The sequence below is a fragment of the Littorina saxatilis genome, linkage group LG9 (assembly GCF_037325665.1).
Source record: "Littorina saxatilis isolate snail1 linkage group LG9, US_GU_Lsax_2.0, whole genome shotgun sequence".
NCBI lineage: Eukaryota > Metazoa > Mollusca > Gastropoda > Littorinimorpha > Littorinidae > Littorina > Littorina saxatilis.
Window position 1 is genome coordinate 50,131,102 of NC_090253.1, and position 15,260 is coordinate 50,146,361.

Genomic DNA, 15,260 nt, shown 5'->3' on the forward strand with positions numbered 1-15,260 from the left:
CAGAGACCATTGTCGGTTTACAGAACAGTCTGTATAGAGCAGCAGTTCAGTTACAGCTTAAAGTAAATATGAATAAAACCTGCATTTTGGTTTTTAGAAAAGGTGGTTATTTGGCTGTTGGAGAATTTTTTTATTATGGTGGTCTATTGATGTCTGTTGTAAATTCCTGTAAATATCTTTTCAACAAAATCAAGTTTCCAATTTGCATGCCAGGACCTGGTAAAAAGCTGTTTTAATAATCTTAAGTAAGTTGTACAAGCTTGACCTGAAATGATTCACTGCATGTATTTTTGAAGTTTGATGCCCAGGTTCAACCGATTGTTTAGAATGGCTCCGAAATGTAGGGACTTGGGAAGAATTACTTGTTTGCTGTAAAATAAATGTTTGCAAGTTAATTGCCGTACTCAAAATGATTTCATTTATGGAGAATAAGGACAATATAAATTCATCTGTTCGTTGTATTTGATAGTGGTTGAAATTAGCTGAAATGGATGAAAGCAGATTATACCCTTCCAAGCATACAGAATGGTGTATACATTAGATTGCAAGGAAAAAGTAACCTGGGCATCAAGCATTCGTGAATGTTTGTGTAAATATGGGTTTTGATATGTATGGAATAATCAGAGTGTCATAAATGAGAATAGCTTTTTGGCAATGTTTTAAACAGAAGATTATTGATTGCAGATGGCAGGACTGGGATGACTATATACATGTACAAACAAGTGAACGATTTCAGTGTATAGAATGTTTAAAAAATCTAATTTTGTTGAACGGTATTTTTTGTCACAAGTTTATCGGGCGTGCCCTTGTCAGATTTATATGTGGTATATCTGAGATTGCTGTCTATTCTCAATAATACAAATTTCATAATTTGGATAGTATGAATTGTCGGATGTGTCAGTCTTCATTTGAAGATGAAACTCAGTTCCTGCTACTGCTCTGCACTTGCAGATATAAAAGAATTGTATATTCCCCAGAAATATAGTAGACATCCCCGTAGTTTTCAGATGGTTTTATTAGTATTTTCCAGTAATGCAACTGTTCTGAAGAATCTCGCTATATATTTGTATAAATCATTTTGGAGACTGATGTTAGATTAGAGTATGCATATGTATTTATCGATACTGTACTGCTGTATTGTGAATTATATGGTGTATGATCCGTCATGTTTGATGTTATTTATGTATTTATTTGTATGTATGTTTTTCTTTTTGTCTCACACCCCTTCATTTGGGGCTATGGCCTTAATGAATAAACCATCCATTCATCCATCTGCGCATGATTATTATTTTTATTTAACGAAGGTGTCAGAAGAACACAACAAAGAGTAGTTAGTACCAATTATTTAGTTAGTTTCTTTTTTTTAAATTAGGCTTTGGAGATGGCAATTTACTCGTATCATACCCGCTTTCCGTATTTCACAGCGACTTTCTCCTTTTACATTGAGTCAATTTTTGACTAAATGTTTTAACATAGACGTGGAATCGAGACGAGGGCCCGGGTGGTGGTGGTGGTGGTGGTGGTGTGTGTGTGTGTGTGTGTGTGTGTGTGTGTGTGTGTGTGTGTGTGTGTGTGTGTGTGTATGTGCGTGTAGAATGATTCCGAGAAAACTACCGGACCGATCTTCATAAAACTTCACATGATAGTTCCTGGGTATGATATCCCCAGACGTTTTTTTTTTCATTTTTTCGATACACATCTTTGATGACGTCATATCTGGCTTTTAGTGAATGTTGAGGCCGCACTGTCACACCCTCATTTTTCAACCAAATTGATTGGAATTTTGGTTGAGCAATCTTCGATAAAGTCCGGACTAGTGGATTGTATTTCAGCTCGGAAGCTTAACAATTAATTAATTTGTTTGCTCATTAAGTTTCTCATTAAAATCGAATTTTCAGAAACATATTAAAGAATGATTGCATTGTACTTCTCATCTTCTTCTGAATTCAAAAATATATAGATATGTGATGTTTACTCTAAAAATTTGTTCAGAATGAAAGAAAATAGGTTCAGTAAGTACTACGGACGCGTGCTTCGCGGCGGCGAGCCGTGACCCGTCTCGGTCTTCGGTATGGTTTGCCGAGACCATCTGAATGTAGTCTCGGCGATGATTGGTTTGTGGCGTTGATCTTGACTAAACTAATGCTTTTATATTGCTTCACGCGACTTCTTCTATATTTCTGCCTTAACCGATCTGATATACTCTGTCTTTCTTTCATAAAATGTCTCCTTAACGTATGTTTTTTTGACGGCCGCAGGAGCGGTCATCTACTGTAAAGGGTTGGGGGAAGGTAGCATGGAGGAGCACGTGACCTATCGCCACTGGAGGCCTCCATTTTGCTGTTCCAAAAATGAGTTGCGCCTTTTTAGAATACAAACTATCATGTGTTGTCACCCACCTCGTCATTTGTGCTGTTCCGGAAATGAGCTGCACCTCGTCTGTCCGAGTCTGTCTGTTTATAGCTACACACACTGTCTGTCACACACACACTCCTAGTCTCTCAGTCTCTCTCTCTCTCGCTCTGCCTTAGTGTTTGTCTGTGTATAATATCTCTCTCTCTCTCTTTCTCTCTCTGCCTTTCTCTTGATCTCAGGCGCAATCTCTCGTCATTTTTCTCTCACCCGTTGTTCATTTGTCTGTTTCTCCGTCTCGAGTCACTCTCTGTCTATTTGACTGTGATACATTAGTAGCCTAGTCAATCTTCCACTGCACTATATTCACAACATGGACTTATCACTCTTCTTCGCATGTATTTTTTACCAACGGTTTTTTTTAATACTCCGCAACACATAACCCAAATGCAACACATGTTCGTACAATACTGCTTCTTTTTTGAAAACACAGCTTCGGCCATTGTTGATTTTAATCAACCAGTTTTCTTGCTGAATCATGTCCTTATTTTTCAACCAACAAATTAAAACTTGTTTCCAAAATACATTTTTAATTAATCCCAATCCTTTAAATTTTTTTACCGTGGTGTTAGATTGGAAGCAACACAACCTTTCACCAAGCTTCGAAAACATATGTATCGGTATCTGTTTCCATCTTTCCTGCTTTTCGTTCAATAAATTTGCCGCCCAGGACAACAAACAAGAGGACTGCATATCAATGACATCAATCATTTTTAAACCCCCATCAGGAAACTCTTGACACATCACTTTTCTTTTAACTTTCTCAAATGCCTTAGTGTTTGAAAATCGTTTTTTCCAAACAACGGGAGCATAAGGTCAGTTATAATAACAGTGAGATACAGACTAAGAACGAACAGTGAGATACAGACTGAGAACCGTACACCCCACGGTCGAGAACTCAAGAGTAATATTTGAAGTTATAATCTCCCTCGCCACCCGTGCGACAGACTAAAAACCTCACTGTTGGTAAAGCGCCCGATCGCTTTTCCTTTAAGCCTGTCTTACACTGTGCCGACTATTCTTACGAATATGAAAATGTATTCGGCCAAAAAAGAGACGAATGGACAAGAAAAAACAGAGAAAAATCGAAGGCTTACGAATCATTGCGAATGTCATACGAATGGTTGCGACTGCTTGCGAATGGCTACCGATCATTGCGATTGTATACGAATCCATATATACGGATCTATTACGAACATTGCGAGCGGCCTTGCGAGTGTCGAGTGCTTGCAAACATTTTACGAATAAAACGAGTATGCAATTCGCATTGTTCGTAATGTTGCTCTTACACTCTGGCAAATTGCCCTTGCGAATAGAATTCGCCAATAACTCGTAATGATCGGGACATGGTCGCAAGACATTCGTAAATGTTCTTAACTATTCGCCACTATATTCGTCTCTGTTTCCGAACATTAGCAACATGCTTTTAATATTCGCAAGGAAGTCATATTCTGAATGTTTCGCAACGTACTCGTAAGTATTCGCAAACCATTCGTAATCATCGTAGAGGTATGCGTAGCGCTCGCAAGCATTCGTAAGGATTTTATTCGTGCACATTTTGCCAACATCTTGCGAATGGTTGCGAATTCATTACGAATTTCTCAGGAATGTTTTGACCATTTCTTCCCAATTGATAAGAATGTTGCGAAAGCCTTACGAATGCTTGCGAGTGACTGCAATTGCTTGCGAATGTTTTAAAAACAGTAAGAATATCTTGCAAACGTCTTGCAACTAAATGGCGATTTTGATGCGTATGTATTCTCAATGATCGGAACACATTCGCAAGCACTCACAACCATTTGTAAGACATTCGCAAGGATTGGTAAGGCTTCCAATTTTCTATATTATTCATGTCCATGTGTCTATTTCGGCTTTGCCGAATACATGTTCATATTCGCAAGGATATTCGGCACAATGTAAAGACAGGCATAACGAATGGTTGCGAATGGCTTGCTAGCGCCACGAATACATTGCGATGATTACAAATGTCTTGCGAGTACTAACGAGTACGTTGCGAAAAAAATAGCAATATGACTTCCGCCTTGGCCTTGCGAATATTAGGAGCAAGTTGCTATGTTCAAAACAAGAGACGAATTGTAAGGAATAGTTAAGAACATTTACGAAAGTCTTGCGACCATGTCCCGATCATTGTGAATGATTGGAAAATGCTATTCGCAAGGGCAATTCGGCACAGTGTAAGACTAGCTTTACATTGGTGGTTAAGAGTTCGAACCTCTATGAGGGCAACATTTTTTTAACTTAATTTTTTTTTTGAACTCGTAATTCTTGTATTCTATTCATTTTCCTAATTCCATTCGTAATGAGTCGAAATAATCAAAAATCAAAAAGAAACACCGACGAGTCGACACATGCTCGAGAATCCACGACGTGCCGGTGTAACACGAGAAAATTACTCCCACGAGATTTTTACTCCGGAGTAAACATTTCGTACGAAAAAGTTACTCCCTTTACGACAAAAAGCACTCCCCCGTTGCACTGACGAGAAAATTACTCCCCAAGACAGGTGAGTTCCAAGTAAACATTTCGTACACAAGTGTTACTCCCCTGACGAATAAATAACGAATAAATTACTTCACCCCAACACGAGCAATTTAACCTCCCATGCCAGGTGTACGAAATTTTTACTCCCTTGTCCCCTGTTAGTCTTGGTGGTGGAAGGGGTGGAAGGAGGGTAGCGCGACATTCGTGTGCGCGAGATCACTTATTGGCATTATCCCTTCGCCCGCATCCCATTTTTGCGTACGATATTTTTACTGGAAGTAAAAAAAAATGGGGAGTAAAAATTTCGTGGAGGGAGTAATTTTTTCGTGCCTTGGGGAGTTCTTTTCTCGTACGAAAAGTGTACTCGGAGTAAGAATTTCGTACGAAATATTTACCCCAGAGTAAATTTTTCGTGGAGTAAAAATTTCGTGTTACACCGGTGAGGTATGTTTGCAGTTCAACCGACTTTGAATTCAGTTTCACGCCTGGGTATCGTGTGCCTGGTTGGCAAGGTGATAGTACGTTTGCCTCCAGTGCCGGTGGTCTCGAGTTTGAGTCCCTTCAACCGGTAAATGGCAAGACTTTTGTAAAACTTTTTTTCTCAATTTTCAACGTGTTTTCTTCTTTTTTAAACTCTATATTCTTGTATTTTATTCTTTTTGATTTAATCCAAAGGTTTTGAGTCGTGTATGGAAAATCGAATAATAATAATTATAATAATACGAGAATTTATAACGCGCACATATCTCAGAGGGCCCCACTGAAAGGGGGGGTATCATCACGATCACGGGAAGGGAAATTTTAGCTTTCACGATCACAGTTACCTTGATTTTTGTTTTCACGATCACAAACACCTTGACGAATAGAGGATCATAGAGTGATACAGCTGTGAAAAATGTACGTTGAAAATAAAATGCTTTGCAATAATGCCCATCAGTCACGATCACGAAAACAAATGACGATGACGATCACGAGACTTGATTTTTTTGTCATCACGGATCATGGGCAAAGTCCCATCACGATCACAGAAATGGACATTTCGGCAATCACGGTCACAGAAAGGTCAAAAAACGCCAATCACGATCACGATTTTATCCTTTGGGCGGCCCTCATCTCACCACAAGGCGACTCAAGGCGCACTATATAGTGCGTAAGTACCCTTGAACAGCTTTCTCAGAATCCCGTATTCTGTTAATAGTGCGGGATACCCCCAAGAAAAGGTCAAAGGGCATATGTATTACCGCGTGTCGACTGAATGAGAGTTGAGCACTTCTGTCAGTCAGTTTAATGCACTTCTTTTGTGCTCTATTCCAATATGGTAACGCAAATAGGAGAGCTCCTAAATTCTTCTTTGGCAAAATCAACCACGTTATGCTCATATCAAATTCTGTTGATAAAGTATACTCTATATATTGGGACATCTATAAACTCCCCTTTCTAACAAATAAGATATGAGTTTGTCAGCAATACACTGAATTTACTTCTGCCGCAAAACTTTCTGTTACAACTTACAAAGGAGCATTGCACACACAGCTTTAGAGACGAGCACTTTCTTCAGCGTTAAAATGATTCATACCTCAGCGTTCCGGCGATACATGGGGTAATTCTTCTCGAGGTCGCAAAACACAGGTGAACAATGAAAAGGTATGCTTTGGGGCAGTGATTTACCTAGCAAGGGAAGCAACTGATGAAATACATCAAAGCCCAAGATGAACTTATGACACGGCCTTGACCTTTGCCACAACCTCTCGTGCGCGCTTTCTCTGTGCACTTCCGCCGCTCAATTTGCTTGTTTATTGTCACTTTTCTGCGACAGCCATCACGGTCTTGTAACCGGGGCAGCGTTGTTCTAGTTGGAGAATCTGCACTCTGCATCTTCAGGGACTTTGATGGCAGCATTTAATTCAACGACATGAAAGTGCTCAAGCCGGAATGGGTATCGCACGACGGTAAGAAAGTTACCCCAAAGTAGAGTTTCGTGTTCGTTTTTGTGCACCGTTTAGTTGGAGATTTTTTGGTCCTCGTGGCTGCCATTACGGTTGAGGGTGACGGGTTGGGCCTTCACGGTCACAAAAGATCGATCGATAAATGCCTCGCGGAAGGGATAAAGGCTTGCAGCTGATAACAAAAACGCGCACTGTGGGCAATGGGATATCCTAATAAACGACGGTTTTACGTCAAAAATTCTCATGTCTGAAGTTTGTAATTTGGTCAATCATTAGCATAGATCTATGATTCTATCTTAACCACTAGAAATATTGGTCTATTGCATAAGGACTCGCGATAGACAGAGGCATGGAGGATAGTGAGAGAAAAACACAGTGTACACAGACCTGGACAAAAGATATATTTGTAGTCTAAGAGTCGATCAGGCTTGCCTTGCAATGCATTCACAGACCGGATCAAGTCCAAAACTGTGAACATGTGTATCTATACTAATACTACCATAGAACATACTTATCATATAGTCTAAGAGAACTGTAATTTCTTCACAGAATATTTCCCTTATTAGATGTTAATTGTTGTTTCCCCTGACATAACTAACAGTAGCAGATATTTTAGGGATGGACATCAGAAATTGGAAGAAACCACTATATATATGAAACATTAAAATAAAGTGCTTGTCAGAAAGTACATATTATTTTTACTGCAAACTGATGAGGAAAAAAATGTGACGTCATCGAAAAGCGGTATCAAACATCCGCGAAAAGGACACAATTAAATGCTCTCACAAATGTGCAAACCAATTTTCATCAAAATCCCTCCAGTAGTTTTTGAGATATACTCTGCACACACGCACAGATAGACACACATTTTATGATATATAATCCATAATCCAGGGAGGCAAACCTTGCTCTCCGCTCTTGTTAAGACATTCAGTCATTACTTGACTGAATGTAAAAAAGAACACACAATGAAAATATTTCCATGCAAATTATCTGACCATCAGGATTGTGTTGAAATGCGATTTGAATGTGATAACTTCAAACATATATAGATATATTTATAATTATGTAAATATGATCTATGCATATTTTACAGGTAAACCCATTTTCTCCATTGATATTCATCCTGATGACTCGAGGGTTGCCACTGGAGGTCAAGGTCAGGTTTTTTTTAGATTGTAACTGTAAGATATATTATATATAATTATGAACAAATTTATATCATACCTGTTGTTCCCAGCTTCAGAGGACCTGGATTAAAAATATGTTGAAAATATGTTATTTTTGTTAATACAGTAAAACCTGAGTCTAGCGGACCCTTGTTGTAACGGCCACCTGCTACATACGGACAGTTTATCATGGCACGAACACGATTTCAACAATAACTAACCTTTAACGGGCGGACACCTGCCACTTACGGACGCGGACACGATTTTTCGGACCGTAGGAAGTGTAAACACTGTCACAAACGGACACAACGTACATAAAAACGCAACTTCGAAAACTCGACTGTTATGCAGTCAGTGCTCGGCAGCCGTAGCACAAATGGTTGTTGATTGGTTGTCCTGTCCCTTTTCTGACCAATCAGTGGCTTGTTTAGATGGAGACCCACTTTCGCTCACTCACTTTCGCTTCGCTCACTTTCGCTTTTCCGCATTGTGGATACAGTCACAACCAAAAGCAACAGTAGACTACTGTGTTTGAAAATGGAATCTCCAGCAGGAAAAAGAAAAGCGTTGACTTTAGAGCAGCGTGTCGCTGCCTTGAAAAAACTAGATAGCGGCCAATCATGCCGAGATGTGGCGAAGGAGATGGGATGTGGTAAAACACAGATCGCGAGGATCAAATCAGAAAAAGAAGACGTGATGATCTCTCTCTCTTTGTAAGCAATCGTTCGAAGGAAACAATAGTTAACACAGCTAAATTTTTGTTCCATGCATTTATGCTGAGACTAGAAAAACTGAATGAAACAAGAGCTGACCCAATTTGGTCGAGACACACTGCGGAATTTCCCATTGAATGACTGATGAAGAGTCAGCTATTTTTAGCTTTGTGACGTCCGACTTGCGTAAGTTTGAATGCACAGTGTGTGTAGGGAACGGGGTAGGTTGGGGGGGGGGGGGGGGGGGGGGGGTTGGGGGGGGGGGGGGGGGGGGGGGGGATGTTGTTGTTGTTGTTTGCTACATGTATCATTTGTTTACTCACATTTTCAGTGAGTCTCATGTTCAATCCAATAAATACATACTACAGGACTGACAAAAAGTGTCTTGTTCATTTTACGTGCTCTTTGTAAAATATTGCCCCGGCCCCTCCACCTGTGAAGAAGGGACACCTGTCTAATAGGGACACTATTACCATTCCCCAAGGGTGTCCGTTAGAGACAGGTTTTACTGTATGTAAAAATATATGTTGTTTTTGGATTTAAAAATATGTTGGTCCAATTGTCCTGGATTTGTCCGCTTGGTAGGAACATTTAATGATTGATTGTCCGAAGATCTACAGCCAAAAAAAAAAGTTGTATGTTTCTGGTAACATGGCTAAAAAAAATAGGGTAGGTAGGATGGGAGTTTTTTGTTTTTTGTTTTTTGTTGTTGGTCAGGGTAGAAAATAACTATACAATGACGCAAAGAGACTGGACTTACTATACAAAAAGAAAGACAACACATTACAAAACAAATGAGACAAAAGGGATGCGGGGTTATCCCCCTTGTGTCGTCTGCCGTCTGTTACTTTCGTTTTGCCAAAAAAAGTCTAGGGTCGGCGAGAAAAAACTAGGTAGGGTCGGGTGACCACAAACATACAACTTTTTTTTGTTGGCCTTATGTCAAAACTATCGGATGGGCAACCGGCCAGGGGTCAGACCAATGTGTCAGATCGAACAAGTGTCGGTGTTTGTTAATGACCGAAGGGTAGACACATTCGTTCTCGTGCCAATGATCATCATCTACGTTCACTGCCACAGATATGTTTAGGTTTTTACACGAAATAAGAGTTAAAAGCATGTTTCACTTTTATGACAGAGTTTTCTCAGACTGTTCATGTGTTTATTTCCCATGAAACTGAAAGGAGGCCTTCAGTTTAATGTACCTTTGTTCATTAGCATAAACTTTACCATGATATTATATATACAGGTTTAGGTCTATCATGACAGACCACATGTTATAATTTGTAACAATATTTTTGGTGGCACGGTCCCATGGGTGTCCTTTCTTCGCAGGTAAAATTGTGGTTCGATTTTCATATCTTTGTCGTCTTTTGAAAATATTGGAAATAAATGTGTGGCTTACAAGTTACATTGTTTTGATTTTCAGATTTTTATCGTGTATTGAAATAAATGTACATGTATGGACTGTTTGACTTGCAGGCAATGACAGCGGCAAAGTTGTCATCTGGAACATGGCTCCCATCAGGGACCCGAAAGAGGAGGCAGATGAAAACGTTCCCAGAATCCTCTGTCAGATGGACAGCCATCTTGGTAATGATGTGGATGATGAAAATAGAAAATACAGTGGAACCCCTCTTTTAAGTCCCCCCACCCCCTTCTCTTTAAGATTTCCCTCTTTTTAAGACCTGTTTTTCTCAGATTTTGCGGGGTCCTAAAAGGGGGCTTCCTCTGTAGCATTTTGCCTTCCTTCTGACATCAAAAAACAGGTATTATTCAGATTAATACTATCTAAGATGCTGTGTTCGCAAAATGCTCTGGCGATTTGACCTTTGGAAGTCAAAGGGCCACTCGATGTACTGTCATTTAGAAGCACATACAATGATTTAACTTAATGTTATGCTAATTGATAAAATAAACCAAGGGAAATGATGGTCCTAATACTGTTCATCATAATAGTTTTTCTAATACCACATTACCAGTGGTTATAGGTGTGGCACAAGAAACCTTTCAAGCTCAGATGTGTAATCTGGAAAGTAAAAGGACATTTTCGTGTTGCCAGGGGCAGAAAATGCGGACGATGTCAAAACAAAGACAAGAGTACACGGATAATTTACAGTCTGCACAGAGTACCTAAAGTACTACATGTATTACTAAGCCACACTGTTTAAATTTTAAATAATTGAATGTTGGGACATTGACCTGAAGGTATGAATATGTTTTTGAAATCAGTGAACCGTTTCATGTGATATGACTTTTTTGCAGGCTGTGTGAACTGCGTACGATGGTCAGAAAACGGCAAGTTCTTGGCATCCGGGGGAGACGATAAGCTGATCATGATTTGGCAGATCAGTCGGTATGTGGCTGTTCATGTTTTATCAGGGTAGTTCGCTTCAATTTGTAAGTGACGTTTTGATTACAACAACTGTAATCAACAGTTTGTTTGTTTGTTTGCTTAACGCCCAGCCGACCACGAAGGGCCATATCAGGGCGGTGCTGCTTTGACATATAACGTGCGCCATATGAAACAATTTCATCAATTGTTTATAAAAAAAATTGTTTCAAGTGTTCTTATTACATTACAGTTGACCAGTATCTAGGATGGTCTCATAAACATTGCCATAGACTGCCTTTATATTATTTGCAGAGGCTTTGGTTCTGGCAAGTCTTTTGGTTCCAACGTGACCATTGTGGAACATTGGCGGGCTGTTGCCACACTGAGAGGACACTCTGGAGGTTTGTTGATGAGAACTCTCACTTGGCGCACTGGATATTCACATACTTTTTTGTCTTCTGCGTTCAATTGGCTGAAACTCCCACATTTACTCATATTTGATAATTTGTTTGTTTTTTATTGCAAAAGTTTTTTGACTCACATGCGAAGCAAAAGTGAGTCTATGTACTCACCCGAGTCGTCCGTCCGTCCGTCCGGACGTCCGGACGTCCGGACGTCCGTCCGTCCGTCCGGAAAACTTTAACGTTGGATATTTCTTGGACACTATTCAGTCTATCAGTACCAAATTTGGCAAGATGGTGTATGATGACAAGGCCCCAAAAAACATACATAGCATCTTGACCTTGCTTCAAGGTCAAGGTCGCAGGGGCCATAAATGTTGCCTAAAAAACAGCTATTTTTCATATTTTTCCCATTTTCTCTGAAGTTTTTGAGATTCAATACCTCACCTATATATGATATATAGGGCAAAGTAAGCCCCATCTTTTGATACCAGTTTGGTTTACCTTGCTTCAAGGTCAAGGTCACAGGAGCTCTTCAAAGTTGGATTGTATACATATTTTGAAGTGACCTTGACCCTGAACTATGGAAGATAACTGTTTCAAACTTAAAAATTATGTGGGGCACATGTTATGCTTTCATCATGAGACACATTCGGTCACATATGATCAAGGTCAAGGTCACTTTGACCCTTATGAAATGTGACCAAAATAAGGTAGTGAACCACTAAAAGTGACCATATCTCATGGTAGAAAGAGCCAATAAGCACCATTGTACTTCCTATGTCTTGAATTAACAGCTTTGTGTTGCATGACCTTGGATGACCTGGTCAAGGTCACATGTATTTTGGTAGGAAAAATGTGTAAAGCATGTGAGTCGTATGGGCTTTGCCCTTCTTGTTCTTTATGTGTATGACTGATTTAACCCCGCGATTTAGGCAGCCATTAGCTGATTTCATGTGAGCTATTCACCTACACATACATCAGACAGTCCAGATTGACTCAGTCATGGATACAGTAAAACTCCGCACCCCAAATCAGCTGGGCTAGTAGAAACCGCCTGGCAACTCGCCTGGCTGGCCAGTGAAAATTCTGGTCCAATGCCACACTTTTGGTTGTACTATCGAGTTTCAAAGCCATATAAACACTGCAGATGCAGCAACTGTGGTATGTACCGGGTCTGATATTTCTGGCAGGCTAATGACTTTCTTGAAGTTACTCGCCTGGCTGGTGAGTGAAAATTTTTATATTTGGCCATCTCTGCATGATTTTTCTCTCTCCAAAATTATTAGATTTCATAATGTGTTGTTAGTTTTCTGCTGAAATAGCGTGTTTGTGTTTTAATGGTTAAAACCATGTTTCAGATGTGCTGGACTTGGCATGGTCTCCGCAAGACGTGTGGCTTGCTTCCTGCAGCGTTGATAACACAATTGTTATTTGGAACGCACATAAATTCTCAGGTGAGAAAATGGGGAAGTGGGTCTGCTCAAGATCTCATAAAACTGACAAGTTTGGACAGGACAGGACAGAACAGAACAGGACAGGACAGGACAGGACAGGAGACAGACAGACAGACAGACAGACCTGAACTGAACTGAACTGACTGACACAAGTTTTACGGTAAAGGTCTTAAACTGGGGTACATTTACTGAGGTTATGCATAGAAAGTCAAAGAAAACAGGGTCTTAAAAGGGAGAAAGTCTTAAATTGGGAAGTCTTTAAAGGGGGGTTCCACTGTACTAGTCATTTCCACTGTTTGATGGTAGGAAATCTGAATATATACCGAGACAAAACCACTCGCATCTACTGGATTATAATGTGTTGAGCAGGCCCCTCATTTCAAACGGAACAAGTTACAGCATTCTTCAGGCATGGGAATTGTTCGCCGAAAGGCAAATTTCCGCCGAATTTTTTTTGTTCCGCCGAAAAAGCAAAAGTGTCCGCCGAAAAAATAAATGGGGGAGGCAAAAATGGTTCTAAAAACTGAATTTAATGGCAAACTTGGAGCTTAGATGACACCAAATTGCACCATTTGGGTTCTTTGGTGAAAAAAATTCCGGGGGGGGGGGGGGGCATGTCCCCGAACTCCCCTAGCAGGGCTAGGCGCTTTGCGCCGTCGACTTTGCCATTACTTACACATTTTCAGCCTTTTTTACTTTTTTCAATTCCCATGCCTGATACTTTGACTTGGGTTGGCTGCTGCCTGGCTGTGTTCATTAGGGAAAATGTGACTGCGCTACAGTGGAACCCCTCTTTTAAGACACCGCCCCCCCCCCCCCCCCCCCCCCCCATTTAAGACTTCCTCCCTTCCTTTGAAGACCTCATTTTTACGATTTTCTGTTCATAATCTCTGTAAATTTACCCCCATTTTAAGAGTCCCTTCTTTTTAAGGACCCAATTTTCTCAGATTTTTGGAGGTTTCTTCTTCTTCTTCTGCGTTCGTGGGCTGAAACTCCCACGTACATTCGTGGGTTTTTTTGCACGAGTGGAATTTTACGTGTATGACCGTTTTTTACCCCGCCATTTAGGCAGCCATACGCCGTTTTCGGAGGAAGCATGCTGGGTATTTTCGTGTTTCTATAACCCACCGAACTCTGACATGGATTACAGGATCTTTTTCGTGCGCACTTGGTCTTGTGCTTGCGTGTACACACGGGGGTGTTCGGACACCGAGGAGAGTCTGCACACAAAGTTGACTCTGAGAAATAAATCTCTCGCCGAACGTGGGGACGAACTCACGCTGACAGCGGCCAACTGGATACAAATCCAGCGCGCTACCGACTGAGCTACATCCCCGGCCTGGAGGTTTCAAAAGGGGGGTTCCACTGTCTTTGGGACGAGTATGGAATCAATAGAAGGGATCTTGGTTGGCCTCATCTCGCATAGTCAAATCCGTCACCAGGGGTGAGTAAAAAATCCGCCGGGCTAGTAGAAACCCGTTGGCAGCTCGCCCGGCTGGCTAGTAGAAACCCGTTGGCAGCTCGCCCGGCTGGCTAGTGAAAATTCTAGTCAACAGCAACTTCTGTCGTCTGCATAATCATCGCCATGTTCTAGTGAAACAAAAGCGAGGCTCCTGTGTGTGTCACCGCTGTTTTTATTGTGTTAAGAAAACACTCATAATTTGTTGTGTGGTATGTACCGGGCCAGTGAAATGTCTGGCGGGCTAGTGACTTTCCTGAAGTTATTTGCCCGGCTGGTGAGTTAACATTTTGAGATTTGGCCATCCATGTCATGATATTTGTGTGGACTGTGTGCAGAACAAATTGCCATTCTGAAGGGTCACTCTGGTCTTGTCAAGGGAGTCACCTGGGATCCAGTGGGGAAATATCTCGCCTCTCAGGTTGGTAAAGTGTGACAGGCCTGAAAGTGGCGAGTAGTTAGAAACATGTAAATGGCAAGTAGAAATGTTAATCTACTCACCAAATGCGAGTAAAGTTGCTGAAACAAATGGTTGGTTTGGAGAGTAAAATTTGCTCTCTGGCTAGTAAATTATGAGAAGTACTAGCCAAAGGCCAGTGCACCATTTTGTGGACTTTCAGCGCTGAGTGATGATTTTTCCACACGCATATTTTATTTCTTCTTTTTCTGTGTTTATGGGCTGAAACTACCACGTACATTCGTGTTTTTGCACGAGTGGATTTTTACGTGTATGACAGTTTTTACCCTGCCATTTAGGCAGCCATACGCCTCTTTCGGAGGAAGCATGCTGGGTATTTTCGTGTTTCTATAACCCACCAAACTCTGACATGGATTACAGGATCTTTTCAGTGCACACTTGGTCTTGT

The 15,260-nt window shown here is 40.8% G+C and overlaps 1 protein-coding gene across 3 annotated transcripts in view; it reads left to right on the forward strand.

Annotated features, from left to right (window-relative positions):
- Positions 1–6,652: 6,652 nt before the first annotated feature.
- Positions 6,653–15,260, forward strand: part of LOC138976363 (protein HIRA-like) — a 68,063-nt gene continuing 59,455 nt past the window's right edge. For all 3 annotated transcript variants that reach the window (XM_070349220.1, XM_070349222.1, XM_070349221.1), the window contains exons 1-7: positions 6,653–6,863; positions 7,957–8,019; positions 10,225–10,335; positions 11,008–11,098; positions 11,390–11,478; positions 12,840–12,935; positions 14,733–14,815. In XM_070349220.1, the coding sequence (XP_070205321.1) occupies positions 6,827–6,863; positions 7,957–8,019; positions 10,225–10,335; positions 11,008–11,098; positions 11,390–11,478; positions 12,840–12,935; positions 14,733–14,815 (570 nt within the window). In that variant the 5' untranslated portion in view covers positions 6,653–6,826. The remainder of the gene's footprint in view (positions 6,864–7,956; positions 8,020–10,224; positions 10,336–11,007; positions 11,099–11,389; positions 11,479–12,839; positions 12,936–14,732; positions 14,816–15,260) is intronic.